At 34.8% G+C, this 21,175-nt stretch overlaps 4 protein-coding genes across 5 annotated transcripts; 1 reads left to right on the top strand and 3 right to left on the bottom strand.

The window, feature by feature from the left end:
- Positions 1 to 363: 363 nt before the first annotated feature.
- On the bottom strand, positions 364 to 5,196 carry LOC140814399 (metacaspase-1-like). Its single transcript, XM_073173361.1, has 5 exons — positions 4,690 to 5,196; positions 3,642 to 3,972; positions 1,943 to 2,063; positions 1,632 to 1,850; positions 364 to 627 (listed from the first exon to the last, which is right to left on the bottom strand). The coding sequence occupies exons 1-5, from the start codon at positions 5,051 to 5,053 to the stop codon at positions 568 to 570; spliced, it is 1,095 nt and encodes a 364-aa protein (XP_073029462.1). The 5' UTR covers positions 5,054 to 5,196; the 3' UTR covers positions 364 to 567.
- A 1,343-nt stretch (positions 5,197 to 6,539) lies between these two features.
- LOC140815057 (large ribosomal subunit protein eL43) lies at positions 6,540 to 8,975 on the top strand. Its single transcript, XM_073174160.1, has 5 exons — positions 6,540 to 6,628; positions 7,640 to 7,679; positions 8,291 to 8,379; positions 8,473 to 8,555; positions 8,645 to 8,975. The coding sequence occupies exons 1-5, from the start codon at positions 6,626 to 6,628 to the stop codon at positions 8,706 to 8,708; spliced, it is 279 nt and encodes a 92-aa protein (XP_073030261.1). The 5' UTR covers positions 6,540 to 6,625; the 3' UTR covers positions 8,709 to 8,975.
- A 1,860-nt stretch (positions 8,976 to 10,835) lies between these two features.
- On the bottom strand, positions 10,836 to 14,690 carry LOC140814278 (uncharacterized). Its single transcript, XM_073173213.1, has 3 exons — positions 13,252 to 14,690; positions 11,574 to 11,835; positions 10,836 to 11,397 (listed from the first exon to the last, which is right to left on the bottom strand). The coding sequence occupies exons 1-3, from the start codon at positions 14,340 to 14,342 to the stop codon at positions 11,185 to 11,187; spliced, it is 1,566 nt and encodes a 521-aa protein (XP_073029314.1). The 5' UTR covers positions 14,343 to 14,690; the 3' UTR covers positions 10,836 to 11,184.
- A 2,209-nt stretch (positions 14,691 to 16,899) lies between these two features.
- Positions 16,900 to 20,773, bottom strand: LOC140813813 (casein kinase II subunit beta-1-like). Of its 2 annotated transcripts, XR_012114011.1 has the most exons (6): positions 20,325 to 20,773; positions 18,993 to 19,211; positions 18,181 to 18,290; positions 17,923 to 18,088; positions 17,101 to 17,344; positions 16,900 to 16,985 (listed from the first exon to the last, which is right to left on the bottom strand). XR_012114011.1 is itself a non-coding variant. In XM_073172562.1 (5 exons), the coding sequence occupies exons 1-5, from the start codon at positions 20,575 to 20,577 to the stop codon at positions 17,214 to 17,216; spliced, it is 879 nt and encodes a 292-aa protein (XP_073028663.1). In that variant the 5' UTR covers positions 20,578 to 20,773; the 3' UTR covers positions 16,900 to 17,213. The 2 variants fall into 2 exon arrangements, 1 of the variants encoding a protein (XP_073028663.1); XM_073172562.1 differs by having other exon boundaries at positions 16,900 to 17,344.
- Between the last annotated feature and the right edge of the window lie 402 nt (positions 20,774 to 21,175).

The following is a 21,175-nucleotide window of genomic DNA, read 5'->3' as shown; positions in this document are numbered from 1 at the left end:
TCTTAAAAATATCATTAAAAAAAACCATATATCATATAAGTAGTGAATTAAATTATACTTTACATATCATAAGATGAACTTAGACTTCACAAATTTGTATTTATAGACTCAAGGTTGTATATGAGCACCTAATTTAAAAGAACAACGTATTAAACGTCTATCAATATTTTACATGAGGTTTCATGCAACTTCGCCTTTTCACAGAAAGCTCGACTTTTCCAGTGATGCAAATTTCCCAACATGATACATATAAAATTCACACCAGACTCCCTATTATTGTCTAAAAGATAAAAAGTTGATCCAACTCAAATTCGAAGAATCCAGAATGAAAGTTATAAAGATCAACGAGCAATACATCACTAATGACATAACAAACCAAATGCGCAATACATCACTAAAATTTTTCCTCCAATAAACATATACAATCACAAAGAATATCCCTGTTGCAGCATACTAACCATAAACAAAAACAGAAAATAAAGGAGAGAGAAAATATTTAAAAAATGTATGTCGAATATCTAAAACGTGGAAGTATAAAACACACTATGTATGCATAAAACCGAAATATCATAATGAAAATGGCTTCGCATACACATCGAAAGGTTCGCATGCAGTTAACTGTGGCTCCTGTTGACAAGAAAAAGCAAACAAGATCATCAACTGTAGCTATGTCAACAAGAAAACATTTGAAAGAATGCATAGAATTGGAAGAGCTTCTAGATTTTAAACATTAATAATAATGTGTGATCAAAGAATCACATTTGTTGAAGACAAAAATTCATAGGACAGCATCGTAACAAAGTTTGGTCCAACTCATTGTTTTGAAAACTTTAGAGTTCTCACATGTTTATGGATCACTGCTGTGTGGACGGACATAACCAAATTTTTACGTAAATATAATTGCTGAATTTTAAAGCGATAAAAGTATGTTGTACAGAGAATTCTAACACAACATTCAAGAGCTAGGTGTCACATGCTGATTTTTTAGATCAAAGCACCGTGTGACGCTTAGACAATCTTCTCTGAAAGATGCTTAAATAATCCTTAACAAAACAAGAACACAAAAGAATTCAAGAAAGGTTTAAAAAAAATGTATTGTTGTTATAACTCGAGAAACTCGAGATTGTGTATAAATGAGAGGTATGAGTCTATTTATACTAGCCATCCAACTTTCTAGAGTATTTTTCTGGAGTATTCCAAATTGCTACAACACTCTATATTAATACAAGCACTAACCAGTCATGTCTAGAATATTTTGGATCCTTCTACGCGATTCTAGGATGCTCAAGGCCCTTCAAGAACAAACTAGACGGTTCCATTTGCTTCAAACCAAACTCTAGTGTGTCCCGGAATATTCTAAACTTTTCTTTCTTCATGTGGGGATAAAACACGATGGATCTTTCTGGATTGGACTTAGACTCTTGCAAGCATTTCTTATTGACTCGCATGCCAAGTTCCGGTCCGTGACATAGGACTATTAATCTATTATCTATTTCCATAGAATTTCACATTACACTTTTATAAATGTGAATATTTTGGGATGAATAAGCTAGAAATGTTTTCTAAGAATTAACTAATCACATAACATCGAATTTTGATTCCAAAATATATTTTCTGATTTATTAAAATACCTGTCTGAGGCCGCCAGTACTAACACTACCTCCTGTGAGAAGCATACTAATAAGCGATGTAACAGCACCATCCCCAAGACTACCACCTGAACTGCCAGCATCTCGAATAGCTGCACGCATGGCAGTTAATATGGTCCCATATGTGGTTCCATGTCCACGCTCGATGGCTTGAATAAAACAGAAGGTCATGGCACCTGTTGATGTGATTTTTGATAGGGCCTAACCGAAAGATAGAAAAAGAATAATATTTTAATATGTTTCTTGTTTCTTAAAATAATATATTAACGTTCCTATCAACATCTTGAACTTACAGAGGTATCAGCTGAGGTTTGATCATCATCACAACCGCTAAAAGAAATGACCTCACCGCCATTTGATCCTTTCCACACACCCGATCGAGGACGATGGTCCTCCCACCCATATTGTCCACTCCTGTTATGACATAAGTAGCAAACCATGATATTTAATACAACAAAAAATCATTCTTTTGCAAGATGTGCCAAAAAAAGAATACTAATGACAGACATACCAAGTGACAATTTAATACTACTTCTTGTTAAGATTGGAACTTAGACCTAACTCAACCCCAAAAGCTAGCTCAAGAGGGGAGAATTGTCCAAGACCATATATACAACTCCCAGGTATTAAATATCACCGATGTGGGACAACTAACACATCTCCCTCACGCCCAGGAATGAACATCTGGAGCATTAAGTTTACAAATGACCCAATTATGGGCAGAACGAGTGTCTCAACTATAGGCAAACACACCCCTCTCACGCTCAGAAATGAACATCTAGAGCGTGGAGTTTACAAATGACCCAATTACGGCAGAACGGGTGTCCCATCTATGGGCAAACACACCCCTCTCACGCCCATGAATGAACATCTGGAGCGTGGAGTTTACAAATGACCCAATTATGGGCAGAACGGGTGGTCCAACATATAACGGTGGAACTTGAGCTCTGATACCATGTTAAGATTGGAACTTGGACCTAACTCAACCCCAAAAGCTAGCTCAATGGGGGAGGATTGTCCAAGACCATATATACAACTCTCGGGTATTAAGTACCACCGATGTGGGGCAACTAACACTTCTCAAAGATGTGAGACGATTTAAATTGGAACCATGCAAGACGAACATTATAATTTTAGTCTACATGATTAAATGCCACCATGAAAGTATTCGAAAAGTTTCAAGAACTCTCAGTTTACAAATCAAAGAAAACATTAGCCTCCAAAAATTCTTAAATTCTAGATATTTCCCACCATTTGCTTGCATTTTGATCAAAAACCAAATAAAATTCCTCTTTGTGTCATGGTAACGACTCTTCAAGAAATGATTCATAAATAGGAATGAGATGGTGACTGTAAAACTGATCAAAGAACCCCATCACCCTAAGTGGTAGAAGGGATTGGTATTTTCTAACAACCTGCTTTCTCTTAGACGACTAACTTGTGAAAGCGAGAAACATACTGGTCATTATAGTTTCAGTTTTATGCAAAAAAACAGATTCCTGAATGGATTACTCTACAGTGCACCCCAATTGACATGAGTAACTAATGGATACCCAAATAAGATCAATAAGAATATAACATCACTCTATCGTGTAAGTGACTGAAGAAACAACCTAATTCCATTTTCAATCGGTCAACTAATTCCATAAATCTCATTTATATCAAACACAGAAAACATTCCAGGTCTACAAACCAAGTGCCCGCAGTTTGTTTTCCCACTTTATTGGTTCCTGAGTCAGTAGCCTGATTTAGAGAAATAATGGGCTTGGCCACATAATAGCTTGAAAATTAAAGCCCACGGCTCCATGAAGTATTATTCGCAACTTAAGCACCATACTTCTCTAACATCTTTGGCACCATTTATTCTTGATAATTTTATGAGATACCAGTCGTGATTCCAAAAACTACCACCACCTACTTCTAATGAGACATGATAAAAAGACAGGATTATGTTACTCGTGAAAATATAAATGAAAGGTGCTTTAAGCCTACCTATTCATCCGGCATAGAAACGGTAAGTCAAGAACTGTTCCGCTATGACAAGCATCTATTATCGCATGAAGCTTAACCCCGTGAGGTAGAGGTCTCACAATAGATGCATTAATCTCGTCATCTACAATCATACCCTGTGTTTCAAAGTCAAGAGGACACAAGGTTTCATCATATCCATCAACTTCATCCCCGTTGTAGTTCCTTTGCCTTGAACCATGGCCAGAATAATGAAACACCAAAGAATCTCCAGGTTGACATCCTTGTACAAGCCAATACAATGCCATTCGCATATTTTGCTTTGTTGGAATTCTGTACGGGTCTCTTTCTTCTTCTGCATTTGGATTAAACATGCCATGATAGAAAATTGTACAACTTCCCCAATTTCATGACTTTTAATGACTAAAACCTTTTTAAATATAAAACATGGTGTAAGCAATCAAAGCAAAGAAAAAGTATCCACTTCACAGTACTTGTGGCCACAAGGACAGTAACTTAAAACCAATTGATAACTCTGTTTTCCTGAAGCTATCAAAGTATAATCCCCTCATACTCATGAAAACACCTTCATTCTTCTAACTAATTTCACAGTACGGAAAGAAATAGTTCCTCAATACCAAAATTAAAGAATAACATTTCAGTACTCACAACACTACAGAGCATCAACTTAGCATTATCAGAGTATCCCACTGGTCTATCGATGGAAGAATTCCAACAATGTAGCACAAAAACCTTCTACACACTACACAAATAGCAGTTTAACATTTGTAGGCCCCTTATTGAAATGCATAACTGGCTAACAGGATTTTTAACCCTAACTATGTTTGCATCGCAAATTCCCCCAGCACTCATTAAGTATCCAGAGCATAAAGCATCCGATTCCAGGGAAAAGAAATAAAATATCGCCCTTCAAGTTTTACCAAAGCACTAACCATCTTTGTGCCAATTCCAAAACTTCTCGAGAAAAGAAAAACACAAATAGCCAAATGCATACAAAAGGAGAAAAAACAGCAAAAAAGATGCGGATTCTTTTCAATCTTTCTTGATTTACCAGTGAGCATGAGAATCGAAGCTTCTGGAAACTGGAACTTATTGATCAAGAGATATTTCATGCACTTAGCATCATTTAAGCATCCCTTCAGCTCGTGGCGTGAGAACCTGTACGATATGCCGACGATCACAGCTTTTTTACGGCCGTGAGGATTCGGCGGGGGGTTCGGAGGCGCGTGGTTGTAAGGAGAGGGAGGAGGCGGTGGTCCTTGCATCATAGGCGCATGATGTTGTGGTGGTGGAGCGTTCCGATGGTCGCCGATCTGCGTAACAGCCTGACAAATGGCACAGCGGATGGATCGGGCGCCGCCGGGCGGCAGCTGCAATGGAGTACGACAGTTGGAGCAATTCACTAACATGAACATAGCGGTGACGGCAGTAGGAGGGTTCTAACTTCTAATGATCACCGGCTTGGACAGGACGAAGAATGGTCAAAACTCAAAATCCAGAGACACACAACGCGGAGAGGTTTAGGTGGATTTTGGATCGCTTTCGCATTAATTAAATTGTATAAAATTACATTTTTGACACATTTTTCTTTCTTTTTTTAATGATCGCCTTTTACAGCAGGACAACGGAAAAGTTGATATGACAACGGAAATGGATACAGCTGAGATGTCAACCCTTTAAAAACAGAGTAGGTCTGAGACTGTCTCACAGATCTTTATCCACGGGTCAACCATATCCATATTCATAATAAAAAATAATAATTATAGCATAAAATGTAATACTTTTTCATGAATGACTCAAATAGATATTCGTCTCACATAAATTTTTGTCTTAAAAATAATAATTGTCGCCAAGGATTTGCCAACTACTTCAGAAATTATTTTGTGTTGGGGTCGATATATTTTAAATTCATGATTTTTAAATATATATTTTTATTTAGAAATATAAGACTTAAATTAACATCTTATATGTTAATATAATATTTTTATTTTAATCTAGATGAATTTCAAATTAATCGAATAATATTTTCATTTGATATTCATTCAAATATATATTGGTGACATGTAAATCAGTATTTTAAAAAAAGTAAATGGTAGGCGGATGATTATCTATCTACCTCCTAGCGCCTAGACGTCGATTGCATAGGTTGTTTGTTTAAGCCCAAACACCTTGGGACAATGGGCCGTTCATGAATTTTACTACAAAATATAACTTTTTTGTCTAAGTATTATATTTTTGTAAATATATATTCTTAATTTCTTATAAAATTCAAGTCAAGCAATAACATATAAGATGATTTTAAAACTTTCCGAATTGAAGCCGGACTTGATGAAGTAATAAATTCACCGAACCAGATGGAACTAGCGGTTCAATTTGATTAAACCCAGAGTTTGAGCCATTTTTTCTCCTTTTATAATTAATCATAAGAAAATTAATTAATATATTTTTGAAGTAAAAAAATCGAATCTTATTCCTCTAAAAAATGAATATTGTTAGCAAATTTGAGCCTATAAATTAATTGGGTTGGCCTAAATAAAAAGCTTAATATTAAAATGTCGAAATAAAACTACTGAATGTAAATACATACATGATTTTGTGTGCATGAATTTTACTTTTCAGAGTTTCAAATTTCATCGGTGACATACGACTGCGCCACCGCCACCGCCACCACTGCCGCCGCCATCGTATGCACAATCACGACTACTTAGATGATATCTTTTAAAATTATGATATAATTATAAAAAATATGAATTTAAAATTTCCGATCATTTTTATAAATAATAAAATTATAATCAAAATTCATATGTTTATCCGGTTGTAACTTATTTTGAAATATGGATTGGGCTTCTTAAGCCCAGAGCCGACTGGGCTTTCAAAATAATATCAAATAATGGGCCAACTATTTGGAGTGAATTACTATATCAAGGAAGCAATCTACATTTCGTCACTAGGGTATCTTGTTCTGCAGCAGCTCCATCTCCGCTCCAATGGTACTCCCTCTCGCTCTCTCTTTCTCACACGAACGCATAATCTGTATCGCAGTGATTTTCGTGTTTTCGAATATTGGGAGGTGATCTCTTTCAATCCTCTCATGCTGCACTTACGTGCTTGCTGTTAGAATGTTGATTTTTATTTTTTCTTGTGTTCAAAGGTACATCAGGTTGTTAATATCATGATAGTTCTTGTGAAGCGTTTGACTGTTCTTTTTGTATCTGTAGAAATATGAGTGTTTAAATTTAAGCTAGGTGGATAATTAGCGGTAGATCTTTGTAAAATTTCGTTTTTTTATATTGTATACTAATAATAGGAATTAGTATATTTTGTGTGCTGTTTTTAGTTAGAAATGATTTCTAATTCTGCTGGTTGGCATCATTTTCTTCTAAATTAAACTTCATTTTGAAGCAGTGTCCTTTTATTATTGTAATGTGGGTTGACTATCTGGTTTATAGCTTCGTAAAAATTTGGTTGATGCACTAAATTGCAATCTGCTTCTCATTGAGTAAGGGTGACATTTCTTAATTAGATCCTTGTTTATAACCATGTGTACATTTTTCTTTTCCGGGCAACTTGATCGGACCTTTCATCCAGTACTTGAAAATTTATTGATTTTTATTTTGGTGCCTTTCTATACTTTTTTCTTTATTTTTGCATATGTTAATAGCAAACTTACCTTTTACGTGGGCATTGGTCATTTGTCTTCAGGATCGTAGTATACATCTTGTTTAATCAATTTTCAACATTAATATAATTTGCTTTCAGAACTAATTCTGTCACACTATGATTTTATTCTTTTGCATCGCAAAGAATTAAAGAAAGAATCACCGCACAAACACAATTACGATACTTGTAACACTTTACTAGTTTTCCAATGTAAAACCAAACACACGACCAAAAGGTACCTTAAAAAGTTTACCTTGGGAAAAAAACAAAGAAGCCCTACCAAACATCTCCCATGTACATCAGTTAGCTGTGTATTCATTTTTGTTATTTTCTTCGTGCAGGCCAAGAGAACCAAGAAGGTTGGCATTGTTGGGAAATACGGTCAGTTGTATTTCCATGACTGCTTTATTTCTCACTTTGTTTTCTATCCTTTCATTGTATTCTTGTGTATATTGGGTTGTCTAGTTTTTTGCCCTTAGCATGTTATTAGAGAGGTGAAGATGATGAGTTAACTTCTGTCGTTGATTCCTTACCACCATGAAAATTGTGTTTGATGTTTTTTCATTAAACGGGTAGATATGAAAGTTGAATTTTTTGTGGTCTATTTATTTGCACAGCCAAATATTGTTCCATTTCATAACTGGAAGATTGTTTTTCTAATATGTCAAATCAATTTTGATTTCATCTCGGGATAGTAATTGTTGGTCCATGCTCGTGGCTTGTTGCTTTGAAGGAAGGCGGTGATGCGTTAACTTCTGTTATGAATACATTGTGACCTTAATGTTGCAAAAAGGTGTATTTCATGAACTTGTAGATCTGAATGATGAATCTAATGGTAGTGCGTGCAGTCTTTTTAGTGATCCAGTGCTTCTTCATTTTCGATTTTTAGCCATTCACCGGGTGCTAGTTTTTGAATTCTTAGTGGTAAACTCAAGATTTAACTTATTCTGGTACACCTACTGCATTTTTATGTCGAATTTAAAACATTTCAGGCACCCGTTATGGTGCTAGTTTGAGAAAGCAGATTAAGAAGATGGAAGTTAGTCAGCACAGCAAGTATTTTTGCGAATTCTGTGGGAAGGTATGCAAGGAGAATTCAGTTTCTGACCATAACTTATTTGTAGCACGATCTTGGTCGATTATGGGTGTGCTGAGTGTGATAGTTCTGTTACAGTATGCAGTGAAAAGAAAAGCTGTTGGCATTTGGGGATGCAAGGACTGTGGCAAAGTGAAAGCAGGCGGTGCCTACACATTGAAGTAATAATCTTTCACATCTCCATCATGTATGAATTACTTCATAGTCATGTATCGTTTTCTTACTTCTATGTATATCATGTATCTTGCAGCACTGCTAGTGCTGTGACAGTTCGGAGTACCATCCGAAGACTGAGGGAGCAGACTGAGAGTTAAATTAGTGAGATAGATTGTCTTGCCATTGTTTTCCTATTTCACATTTCCATCCCTAATTGAAGTGTTTTGACTCCATAGTTGTGATATATGTACTCTTCCATAATATTTCCTTTTTCGAGATCTACTGTTCATTTCTCATTGTGCATTTCCCATTTTGTCACATGAGATGTATACATACTTTTCACTTTCTAATATCTATTGATCTCTATCTTTTGAGATGGATTCAGATGCTAAAACTAAAATAAAAGCGCATTTCGTTATTAAATTAACATATTGTATGTTTCGGTGTTTTGAAAAGCTGAAAGACGATTTTAATCGTGTTTGATTGTTGACACATGGGAGAATTGTTGCTTTCAGATAAATGGTGAGACAATCTATTGTGAAATAATCTTTCATAGATTGAGATTTCTATCGGAACTATGAGTCTGATTTTGACTTTTCTCTGTCAATTTATCCAGACCCGAAAGGTAATAAAGCAAGATTTTGTCGACAACTGTTATTTTGAAGTATTGTTTGGTGAGAACGATGAAATTTTAACTTTCTTAAATTTTATGATAATGTGGCTTAAAAAATATCTATGTTATTTTTTTTTATTTATGATCCTGTCACACAAACTAAATGGTGTATGTTGAGCAGCAAAGCCATCCAACTTGAACTTCTGTGATCCCAATTTCCGGGAAAACTGTTCGTATTTTTCTCCATAAGCATTTGTGTGCTCACATTTGACAAATTTTTGGCTATATTTAATGGTAACAGTGTAATTCAAATATTTTAAATCGTATAACATCTTAAACTTCATGTTTCGATTGTTCTACACAACATGAACAATTATTACACTCAATAAGTGGTATTCAATATATAATTTTGTAGAGTTTTAAAATTCAAGTGGTATTCAAAATTAATTTTTAAAAAATTTACAAAAGTTTAGATGTTATTAAAATGTCGTTACATTTTTAATAACTTCATGAAATTCATTAATGTACAAACATTAAAGCTTAAAATACAACAGTAGAATGTCAAAAGTTGTATTTAATCCAAAAATTGAATGGATTTTTAAAACTTTCAACTCACACCCAAACACATAGTGTAGCTCTCTTACCTCTCTCATCTCATCGCATTTATCACCTTTTTTTTTTTCCAAAATGTATCTCTACATATACACAAGTTAATTCTCTATTTTCACCTTAAGATATTTTCTTTTTTCGCTTATTGAGATTTAAATACTTTCTAAAATGTTAATTTACTATTTTTTACAATATTTTGAAATCAAAATAAAATTACTAATGTGGTATAAAAATCTGGTAAAAAGTATACCGAAATCCATGAAATTCTATTTGCAAATATGTGAATTACTAGGATAAAAAAATATCAAATTCACAAAATTCTATCATTTAAAAAATTTGAAAAATAGTCGGTAAGAGTTTTCTGATATAAAAATAAATTTTCCCGGTAATTTTCCCTCAGAAGTCATTAATGAAGTTTTATTATTTTATTATTAACATATGTTAGAGAGAGGTGAATATCCTCATGTGTTGAAAAAAATGACATTTGCACATGCGTCAACACCCATTTGTCGGATCCTGGTTTCATTGTTGAGTTGGAAGATAAGATTGGGAAAAAAAAACAAATTAGTTTTGGCTTCATTAATCAATAAATATGAAATTCAACATCACAGCTATATTTTGTATTCTGCTGAAATTTTACAGATAAAAAAAATAGTTATGCTTTCTTGTATTTCAAATCTTACCCTAAGCATTGTCATCTGTTGTTATTGAAAACATTATTAGTGTGAGTAGGTCTCTTGCGAAACAGTCTCATGAATCTTTATCAATAAGACCAATCAATCCTACCGATATTCACAATAAAAAATAATACTCTTAGCATAAAAAATAATATTTTTTCATGGATGACCCAAATAAAAGATCTGTCACACAAACTATAACTCGTGAAACCGTATCGTACAAGTAAAGCCTATTAGTGTTTATCCAAATGTTTGCTGAATGAATCAGCAGAATATGACATTTTTATCAAATTCAATATCGAAAAATACTGTATCAAAACTGGATTGAAGTCAAACGCAACATTCTTCAAGTCAAAGAAAAAGAATTACTCGAGACATGCAAAAACATAAAACAGAACAACTTGATTAATAACATACATATATTTCTTGATTTTCTCAGTGTACGCAAAACATTACTACAAATACAAGACCTGACTGGATGGAGTAGGAATTCCCCTGTATACCATCACTTAATTCCATACCTATTTAAACTTTACAAAAATTAAGCAAAAAAAATTTCTTCAAACGACTTGGGAGAGAAATCTCTCTCCTCCCCCCGCTGGTTTCTCGAAAACTCAGGTTTAGTCAAGAAACCATCGTATGTTTGATCAAGAAAAGTAGTAAACTTGAAGGTGTAACAAATACCGTTAGAGTCATATCCTGCAACGATTTTTCGCCTAAAATTCATCACCGGTGCTAATGATTGAGTTGGTCGTCAGTTAAAAAGTTATAAGCTACAGGAACTGGTATTTCATCGCTATTGCTTCTATGATGCATTCGTTTTTGCACGGCTTTTACTGCTGCAACTCTGGCAGCATTGGCTGCCAGATTAGCTGCTGATACCGCTCGGTTAACTCTCTCGTCTACCTTGGCCACCTCATAAGCTTTCTCCGCTGCTCGTCGAGCCTCCTGAAAGGTTAATGAAAACTTGGTAAACATCCTAGAAGATGGGAAACACACCCTAGAATTTCCGTTTAACAATCCATGATAAGATCAATGCCCAACACCACCTTATCTACCACACAAAAATTGGATTAAGCTGATAAATAACATCGGAGAATGGCAGTGGAGCATGAAAAATTTACCTGAACAACGTTAAGCACTCTCGAGTGGTTAACAGCAACAGGAGACACAGGAGAGATGCTGCTCTGAGTGCTAGGCACATCAAGAATTCCATTTTGCCAATGGCCTGATTGAGTTTCTCCATTCCTGAATGTGTACAATCCGAGCCCCTGTCTTCTACCCTCATGCCAAGCACCTTCATAACGGTGGCCATTCGCAAAGAAATAAACCCCGAACCCATGCATTTTATCAGCGAAGTATTCTCCAGCGTATCTATCCCCGTTCCTGCAAAGAAGAATGGTGGAGCAGAAATTTAACTTAGAAATGATTGTTAGTTACAGCCACAAGTTTCTTTCAATTTATCAACCATAATCAACAAAATAAAGGACATAGCTAAAATTTAATATCATATGCTGAAATATAGTTCCCAGAGGAAATCCTCCGTACAAAGAGACTCACCCTCTTTTCCCTATCCTAAGCTAATGACCACAGTAAAACAACAAAATGACAGATGATTCACACAGTGCTCTACCCCCTTCATTTTTTTTCCTGCCTCTGTATCTAGATTCTTCCGATGGCTTGTTTTGGTCTAATCCCAATATTTTAAAGCTCTTGACAATATTTAAGTCCTCAACTATACACGACCATTGTCTACAATTCTTGCATTAACTAATTTTGAAGCCTGTAAATGGGATAATTCTTGGATACCAGAAGTCACTGAGGATTCTACAAAGGGGTCATTAATCTTTTAAGTTTAACAGGGTACCAAGAAATGCAATGTTCTAAATTCGACCTAGGCGCTAGGCACCGCGCACCCAAAAAATGATAGTCCGTGGCCTTGGGCGGTGACCAATCGGCCTATGCGTCCTAACCGCCACGGCCGATTAGGGCTTTTATGTTTTTTTTTCTGTTCTGAGCTTTTATTTTTGAATTTTAATTTAAATTAAAAGCCCAATTTAAAAAATGAAATGTTATTTTTTTATAGGTTCTAAACCAAAGTTCAATAAGAAATGCAATTTGTTGGTGTGCCGTAACACACCAAAATTTATCACCGTCAGCAATCTAGAGTGACAGAACTTCACGGTGATGATTTAAGTCCGAAGAAGAAGAAAAGAATCACAACAATGATATTGAGTATGTGTCCAATTACGAACAAGTTGTTGAAAATTATGGAGAAGAAGAAGTGATTTGCGATATTCTATTAGTTATGTAATTTTGAACGCATAAGTTATCGTGTTGGAGGTATAATATGTGATTTATTATGTAGATACCGTGAAATCCGCATCAAGTCCTTGCCCCGCCTATTTGGCCTAGGCGCGGGTCTGCTAGCGAATTTTAGAACCTTGGTCAACCAAAAAATGCACATCTAATCTAAAACCTCAAAACGTCAAAGGAAAAATAAACTACAGTAATCGAGAACACAGTTATTTTAGATGGAAATGAACACCAAAGACAACAATAAAAGATGTTGGACATTTGAAGCATATCTATACAATAATGTTAATAAGTAAACAAGTACAATGAAATCGAAAGAGATTCTACTTCGCTAGATATGTTTTAAAACACAGCAAAGTGAACAACACAGCCACAACAACAATTGAGTATATTCAAACTTCAAGCTCAAATACCGAAATGGACTAAGCAAACAAATAATAAGCATATAAGAGTGGTCAATTACGAAGAAAACGATGATTATATTACCTAAAATGGTAGTGTCCAAGGCCGTGTTTAACACCCCATTTAAATTCACCCACATACCGGCTCCCGTCCTCACAAGTATGAATTCCACACCCATGGCTCTGCCCATTACACCACTCCCCAGCATACACATCTCCTGTATAAAACCTATACACTCCATAACCATGCCTAAGCCCCTGCCTATGCTGTCCTCTATACCGGCTCCCACGAGCCCACGTCTCCACCCCATAACCATCATACTTGCCATCTATCCAATCCCCTTCATATCTTCCACTCAAGTAATAGTAATAAACTCCATTCCCATTACATTTCCCCTTGTGAAACTCACCCTCGTACACATCACCGTTGCTATACGCCTGCACATAACACCCCGATATTGACTTCTTGTCTGCCTTCATCCGCGACCCAATTGACCAAAAAACTGGTAAATGCGGTCGACAAACATGATCCTTCGAGCTAATCTTGATCGGAAACGACCTGGAAAGGAACAACCTTATGGTGGGAAGCCGTGGAATGGCCAAATTCAGAGAAAACAAAAGCGCCGCAGAAAAGGCAAAGGCGGAGAGGAAATCAAGAATAAACGAACTTGAAGGATGGGAAACCAGAAAATAAAAGAAGGGAAGGCTGAGGAGAAGGATTAAGCGAAGGTGAGGGCGGAAGCGGCGGCGCAGTAGGCGGAGGTGATGGTGGAAACGAGTCAAGAATTTCTGAGATCTGGTGCATAAAATATTGAATCTTGTTGGTGGGTTCTGCGCGGAAACCCCGTATCTATGGAGGGAATTCGATAGAGTCGGAGTTTTGGCAAGGGAAGCGGCGAACTGTTGCTGAATATGGGGTCTCTTGAAAGGGGTGGTGGGCCTGAGGGCAAACGCATCATTCGACTCCTGCTGCTGTTGATTCTCATCGTCTATAAGAATCTGTAGGGTAGGATTATTCACAGAAGAAGGCTGGTGAGGACTTGATCGGATATTATTAAAAAAGTGGGTGTGTTTCTGGGAAAGGTAAGAAGGGGTAAGGGGTGGGGTAGGGTTGAAATCGGAAGAGACGCCGCTGCTTTCTGTTCCGATCTGTACTTCAGATTTTTTCTGATGCATTAAATATACAAAGCCAAATCCTTTCCCTTCAAAAACTTCCACAAAGAAAAAACAGTATTTTCCACAATTCTCTGCAATCCGATTCGTTATTATCCTCTGAAATTATGCGATTAGCTTCTTGAAATGGTGGGAAGAACGAATTTGTGGGTTTCTATGTACGGAATGATGGGGAGAGTGCCAGATAGAGTGTGTGAGAGAAAAACAAAAGAATTGAAGAAGAAGAAGAAGAAGAGCGAGCGAAGAGTCCGAGGAAGGAATGGTGCGTGTGGTAGGATGAATTTGAAACCAGAGGCGGCCGGCCGTAAAAGCAAATGCCTTGTTCCCTTTTTCCATAAAAAGGTCCTGCATTTCCATAAAAATATTATTTTTAACATAAAAAATAATATTTTTTTTTTATATATGATTCAAATAAAATATCTGTCTCACAAAATACAATAATGAAAATATCTCACACAAATTTTTACTTATATATATATACATATTCAATATGAGAATATATATTTATATAACAAGTGAACAACGTAACAAAATTATATATATATTGTATTATATTTACAAATATTATTAGTTATGTCTTGTGTCAAACGTTTATAGGTTGATACTTTATTAGTTTAAATAGGAGCTGCCTTTTTTAGTTTTTAGTCGAATCATAAACCGCTATTCTGAAAACCAAGTTACGACGGGTACCGAACAAAAAGCTCGAGGTGATAATTGGTCCTTTACAATGTGATCAACCAATTATCACCTAAATATAACAAGGAAAATAACATCACCAATTTTTCATTTGCCATTTATTTGAATTCGAAATATTTAACAGTTTTCTATAAAATAATTAAAAAATAATTTTAATTTATGATATCTAATATCCAAATAGACCTAAACATAGAGTTGGTGGAATACTAGATTTGACATAAGCTAATCCTCGAGCTGCAAAGTACGGTAGACCTTTCCAAATTGGTTTTAAATTTTCAAAATTTAAAAAGAAATGGCACGTTAACCATGTTCTATTAATCAATCAAAATCAAGTTTTTTAAAGAACAAGTTGATTTGATTTATTGATTTCTGAAGAACAAGTTGATATTATTTTTTATTTTTTTTGGAGGTTTTACATAAATCAAATTTAATTCAGGGTTAGGTTTCATTTAATTCAGGGTTAGGTTTAGATATATATATTAATGTAACGACGCTAAAATTTTATTATTTATTGAATATATGTTTCATAGGACCCCAGAATATATCAGGGTTTTACGATTAATTGATTATAAACAGTCGAGTTGATTTATATTGAAAATATTTAAATAAAATATTTTTTTAAGTAATCAGCATATTAAACTATTCATAATTTTTAAAAGTTTGACTTTAAGGCATAAAGAAATATATATATATATATATATATATATATATATATATATATATATATATATATATATATATATATATATATATATATATATATATATATATATATATATATTTCTTCGAATACATTAAAAATGTGTTAAATCATATATGTATTTTTAAAATTTTAGTATTACTAAAAAATGACCTTTGTTTTGCTTACGATAATCTCAATTTTGTGGGAGTTGATATCTTCTGTTACGTATAACTCAATTTATTTAATAGAAAATCCAAATAAATAATACAAAAAATAAGTAACTAAATTTGAGGTTAGAACCAGAAACTTCTTCATAAACCCAAGATATTGATGTTAAATAATAAAATAATTTTATTTTAAGATGTTCTCATCAAAGGGGTCGAACGATAATAATATATTATATTTGATCCAACAACTTTTACATTAAGCAACTTAATCCATGATAGCTTGAATTAGATCTAGATCTAATTTAATACAAGATAGTTTAATTCAATCTAGATCAAAAATGGTCTCTTTTGTTTTTTTAAATCAATTTAATTTGTTAAAAAGATTTAAAAATAAAAAATTCGATTTGAAAATATATAGATCATATAATGTTTGTTTCAATGGGCAATAAATATTGCAAGATATAGAGATATCATCAACTATTGTTTGCTTAAACTTGAAAATGCTCCTCCCCTAAGTGCAAATGTGTAATTTACACAAAGAAGCAACAAATTTAACTTCAAATTTTACCTTTGAACCTTTATCGGAAGGTATATCTATTTTTTGAAAATGGAAGGTATATTTATCATTTAACGAGTTTGGATACATAAATTACAGCTTTAAACAAATCTTTAAATAAAATCAGTTCTTTAAAATGGTTTTTTCTTAAAAAAAGTTGGATAAAACATTGAAAAATATTTTTAGATTTATTTTTAAATAAAAGTAAAAAAAACTCAAAATTCGAAATTATAATTTATAAAAGATACTTTCTAAGTTTTTTTAAATAACTTTTGTAACCGAACGATATATTCTTTCCAACAATTTTTTTAAATTTTTTTTTGATTGGTTGGTTTCTAATCTCTCGAAAGAACGAAGCACTAAAAATATTCCACAAATGTGAAGAAAACGATTCAAGATTGGTTTAATTTTTCTTCGTTTGTTTTTGTTTTTCAAAAAAGATAAGCATGTGCCATCCACTTGTGTAATCTGCCCATGTTTAAATAAGCACAAACCACAAGGCTGACATAAATTTAAGTATGCACTCAGACGTCCTAGTTCGCGACCTGAAAACGAAAGTTAACAAGAAAAACTTACACGAGCCCTGAAATTTAATGGTTAATTTACTCGACAGATGAACTATAGCTTCTGCATCAGTTAAGCAACTTGACGCATCAATACCTGCTGAAGCATTTCGGCGAGGCGAGCTTAAAATCCCTTGTGTATTGTAGAGACCAAATGAGTAATAAAATAAGAATTATGAGCTCGATAGCAGAGGAGTGAGAGCTAGCCCATCAAGGCTTGTGGAGCTTGAAGCCAAATACTCTGGGAACATAGCTCTGTGTCGGCTTTTGTGGCTTGAGATGTCCATAAGTCATCAGGAACAGATGTGGGAATGTTGTTCCGAAATACGATCCATCAATATCTTTGACGGTCAAGGAAACTGTATCTAAACTACGTAAATGGTTTCAAACCATCAATAAGGGAAGCTCTTTGAAACACCATTAATCAAGGAACCATACTTCAACAGTTCCATCATTGAGTGCCTCTCCGTCGACTATTATAAATATTTTATAACATGATTCAATACAAGGATATGAAATGCAAATGATATGAGAGTTGTTAATCTTCATTGCCAAAGCACACCGTTCAATATCCAACTTATTTAAATTTCCTATCATGCTTGTGGGGAGCGTGGAATTGTCCATCAAATGATTGGAATAAACACGGCATAATGTTTTTCAGTTGTTTGTGCATAAAAATACTGAGAAATAGCTTATATAGATGTAAATTCACATAAATATGGGATTTGACCATGAACATGGCACTTATATTCCCTTGTTATTTCATCATACGCGCAATTCCATGAATACCAAGAACTTGAACGCATATGCCAGATAAAGAGTGAAGGGATAAAGTCTGAATGGACAGATGCACCCGATACTAAAATGCAAATGAACAATGCAATTAAAGAATCAAAGCAAGAGTACAATGTAAGGATACTGCCTTGGTACTTCGATCGGGGGTAGTAAATATCTTCACATTTGGGACAGTATATCTTCACGGTACTTGAGCGGGGGACATCTGATTGTCCGACTGGAAGGCAAGGCTGTCCAGAGCAGTAAACTCTTGGACATCTTCCAAAGTCGTAGCTTTTGTACTTCTCCAACTGTTTTAACATTAAACTCAAGTTATAGGAGACTTAACCAACACAAAGAGAACAATAGTAAACCTATAAATAAAAAAACTCAATCATGTTACCATTGCAGCCATTCCCTTGGTTGTCAAAATGTATCTGACATGAATCAGGCCGTAGAGCATTTCAGCAGCTGATTCAACCAATTCATTCTGTTCCTCAGTAAACATATCACCTAAATGAAGCCATCATGACGATGATGCCGATGAAAATACTTTTCAATTTTTGTATAATTAATTATTAATTAATTGTATAAATATGTAAGTTATGATAAAATTAGAAGTAGAATAATAAAATAAATAATACAACACACAAGTTTTTATCCCAACAAGTGGAGTCGACAACATGAATCCTCCTACGCCATTGTGGTGTCTCTAATTATATCATCATCTATATGTAGATAATACATATCATGCTTAACTGTTATTATCCAAGTTTTTTTGGGTCTCCCTCTTCGCCTATTAAAGTTCTATAAATAAATAAAAAATAAAAAAAATAACAATTCTACTATTAGTGCTCAAAAATTTGACAAGTAAACAATCCTAAGGCTTTAAAGCTCGAGCTTCACTCAAAAAGGTTCTGAAGCTGTTAGAGATTGACTCAACAAAGTACTGGAACAACTCAAGAGAGTTTTAGTCATTGGCATATTAGGCCCATCTTAACAGCCACATGGAATTATGATCCTGCAAATTATAACCTCAACTAACAGGTCCAAGCCATTAAAGGAACAAAGCTCCATTTCATTTTAAAACAATTCATACAACAGAGTGCTTACACCACACCTAACATAATTAGGTTTCTTTCAACACAAAACAACTTAAAAAAAAAAGCAATCAAAACAACATTTTAAAAAGGTCAATGACACCAACATGCTTACCATGAGAAGACTCAACATCCAGAATTAGGTCAAGCGCATAATCATAATAGGGAACCTGACTGCTCAATCCACAAAGGTTAAAATCATCTTGAATGTACTCATCATCAACTTCACAGAAGAACTCGTTTCCTCGCAAGTTGCAAAACCATGAAATCCAAGATGTATCGTCCCCATCAGAGCCACTGACATCAGACTCTTCACTGTCTGTCTCAGACTCCTCTGAAAAAAAGGCATTCAAAATCAAGTTCTTTTCATTTTTAATTGATCACTATACAGCTGCATACACAGCACACAAACAAAAACATGTCTTTCCTAAGTGTACAAAACCAGATTCATGTCAGTCCATAAGTGTACAAAACCAGATTCTTATGTGCATGCATGGAAAAGAATCCACTGCAGATCACATCATTGAATGTCATTCACTCTGCACTTGAGTGCAAGGCACGTGGTGATGTGCACAAAAAAGGAAAATCCAGTGTCAAATGCAAGGAAATAAAAGATTCTAAAAGGCATTCTCTTTTGTCAATCTGACTCAATGTATTATATTTGCTCAAGAATCCTATTCTGTAAATAGCAGCTACTACAAAATAACGGGAAAAAGGTGAGAGATGAGAAATCGCCCCTTAAAAAGTGTGATTTCTCCTCCGTTTACAAAAAAACTGAAAAAGAACAGAGGAAACCCTGATATCATCATGTAACCTCTGCCCCGTGTTTCCTCTGCGGCTCTGCCCCACGTTGCCTCCGCCCTTTGCCCTTGCATTTAACATTTGATATTTGGAAGATGAAGATGATGATTACAATATTTGATACCTCGAGTTTCATATTTTCTATAAAGAAATCTGATATCATTTTAATATTTTTAGAATATTTAATTTACAGCAATTTATTTCCATAAGGCATAAGCTTCGTTTTGCGCTTAAAACCCAAAGAAGAAACTTGAGCACTTAAATGCGCCTTGAGCTTCTAATTACTATGAAATAACTAGAATAATCATGTTTAGATCAAATTACAAATAACTTCACAAAAGTCAGTTTTACTTAGGAAATTAATCGTCAACAATGATATCCGCGGATTCAAAACCTTACTGACAACTTCAGAATGTTTTATCTATCATCTGATCCAGATCTACCAATTTCACATAAAGAACAGTTATTAATACATAATCACTTGAATTTCAAAAACTACATAAAGACAAGAAAATCATGAGAAAAAGTAACAAAAAACGCACTAAATTCAAAAACAATTACAAAAAAGGCTCAGGAAAAAGAAAATCACCCAGGCTCCAAAACATTTCAGTAAAAAAGATCAACCCCAACAAAATAACCAAATTACCATCGGAGCATTTGTTCTTGCTAGTATTGATGGTAGATGAAGATCTATTTTCCCGGTGTTCAATACCCTTTCCGGTAGCCGCGGTGACGGCGGAGGTCGACGTGGCGGTAACGGCAGCACCCTTGTTTCTAGATGTAGAAGGAGAAGACCTCTCCAGATGTTTGTCCAACGCATCGTTGATTCGCTTCCGATCCAGCAAATCTCCTCCGCCCTTGGATGAGCCACCTCCCCCTCGATCTCTGTACATATTCATCTATATCAGAAGAAGAAGAACCGAACCCACTACCAACCCAACTGCATAGATTCGTGCAGTGCGTATGCCGCGCAAGAACGAGACGGAGAAAACTAGGGTTCCCTTTCTCGTTACACAATGGGGGGGAGAGAGAGCCAATGGTTCAGCTGGAGCTTGGAGTGGAGTTGTTTGTTTTTCCTTTTCAGATTTTTTCTCGGTTTTTGGCAAAATAATTGAAACTTGTACCTAACTCAACCTAAAAATTAGCTCAAAAGAGAGTATTGTCCAAAATTATATATACAAATCTAAGATTATTTATCCACCGATGTGAGACAATTAACATACTTTTCTCAAGCCGAGGAATGAATATCTGGAACGTCGAATTTACAAATGACCCAATTATGTGCAGAATGAGTGGTCTAATTATAGGCAGTTCAACACATAACTGTGGAACTTGGGCTCTGATACTATGTTAAGATTAGAATTTGGACCTAACTCAACCCCAAAAGCTAGCTCAAGGGGGGAGGATTGTCCAATACCATATATACAACTCGAAGGTTATTTATCCAACTGACGTGGAACAATTAACATACGTCATAACTATGTGGATATTATCTCC

Source organism: Primulina eburnea, chromosome 15, assembly GCF_022965805.1.
Source record: "Primulina eburnea isolate SZY01 chromosome 15, ASM2296580v1, whole genome shotgun sequence".
NCBI classification, from domain to species: Eukaryota; Viridiplantae; Streptophyta; class Magnoliopsida; order Lamiales; family Gesneriaceae; genus Primulina; species Primulina eburnea.
Note: the sequence above shows the minus strand (reverse complement) of the source record. Positions and strands in the feature narration are given on the sequence as shown.

What these genes read in the sequence shown, in the direction of transcription:
- LOC140813813 (XM_073172562.1), bottom strand. Translation starts at nt 20,577, where the DNA reads ATGAATATGTACAGAGATCGAGGGGGAGGTGGCTCATCCAAGGGCGGA. An exon ending in GGATGTTGAGTCTTCTCATG is followed by an intron (nt 18,291 to 18,992) that starts GTAAGCATGTTG and finishes GGCTTCATTTAG; the next exon opens with GTGATATGTTTACTGAGGAA. An exon ending in CCAAGGGAATGGCTGCAATG is followed by an intron (nt 18,089 to 18,180) that starts GTAACATGATTG and finishes ATGTTAAAACAG; the next exon opens with TTGGAGAAGTACAAAAGCTA.
- LOC140814399 (XM_073173361.1), bottom strand. Translation starts at nt 5,053, where the DNA reads ATGTTCATGTTAGTGAATTGCTCCAACTGTCGTACTCCATTGCAGCTG. An exon ending in TTCGATTCTCATGCTCACTG is followed by an intron (nt 3,973 to 4,689) that starts GTAAATCAAGAA and finishes ATCCAAATGCAG; the next exon opens with AAGAAGAAAGAGACCCGTAC. An exon ending in GTACTGGCGGCCTCAGACAG is followed by an intron (nt 628 to 1,631) that starts GTATTTTAATAA and finishes TCTTGTCAACAG; the next exon opens with GAGCCACAGTTAACTGCATG.
- LOC140814278 (XM_073173213.1), bottom strand. Translation starts at nt 14,342, where the DNA reads ATGCATCAGAAAAAATCTGAAGTACAGATCGGAACAGAAAGCAGCGGC. An exon ending in CTTGGACACTACCATTTTAG is followed by an intron (nt 11,836 to 13,251) that starts GTAATATAATCA and finishes TCTTCTTTGCAG; the next exon opens with GAACGGGGATAGATACGCTG. An exon ending in GAGTGCTTAACGTTGTTCAG is followed by an intron (nt 11,398 to 11,573) that starts GTAAATTTTTCA and finishes TTAACCTTTCAG; the next exon opens with GAGGCTCGACGAGCAGCGGA.
- LOC140815057 (XM_073174160.1), top strand. An exon ending in TTTGCGAATTCTGTGGGAAG is followed by an intron (nt 8,380 to 8,472) that starts GTATGCAAGGAG and finishes GTTCTGTTACAG; the next exon opens with TATGCAGTGAAAAGAAAAGC. An exon ending in GGCGGTGCCTACACATTGAA is followed by an intron (nt 8,556 to 8,644) that starts GTAATAATCTTT and finishes TGTATCTTGCAG; the next exon opens with CACTGCTAGTGCTGTGACAG.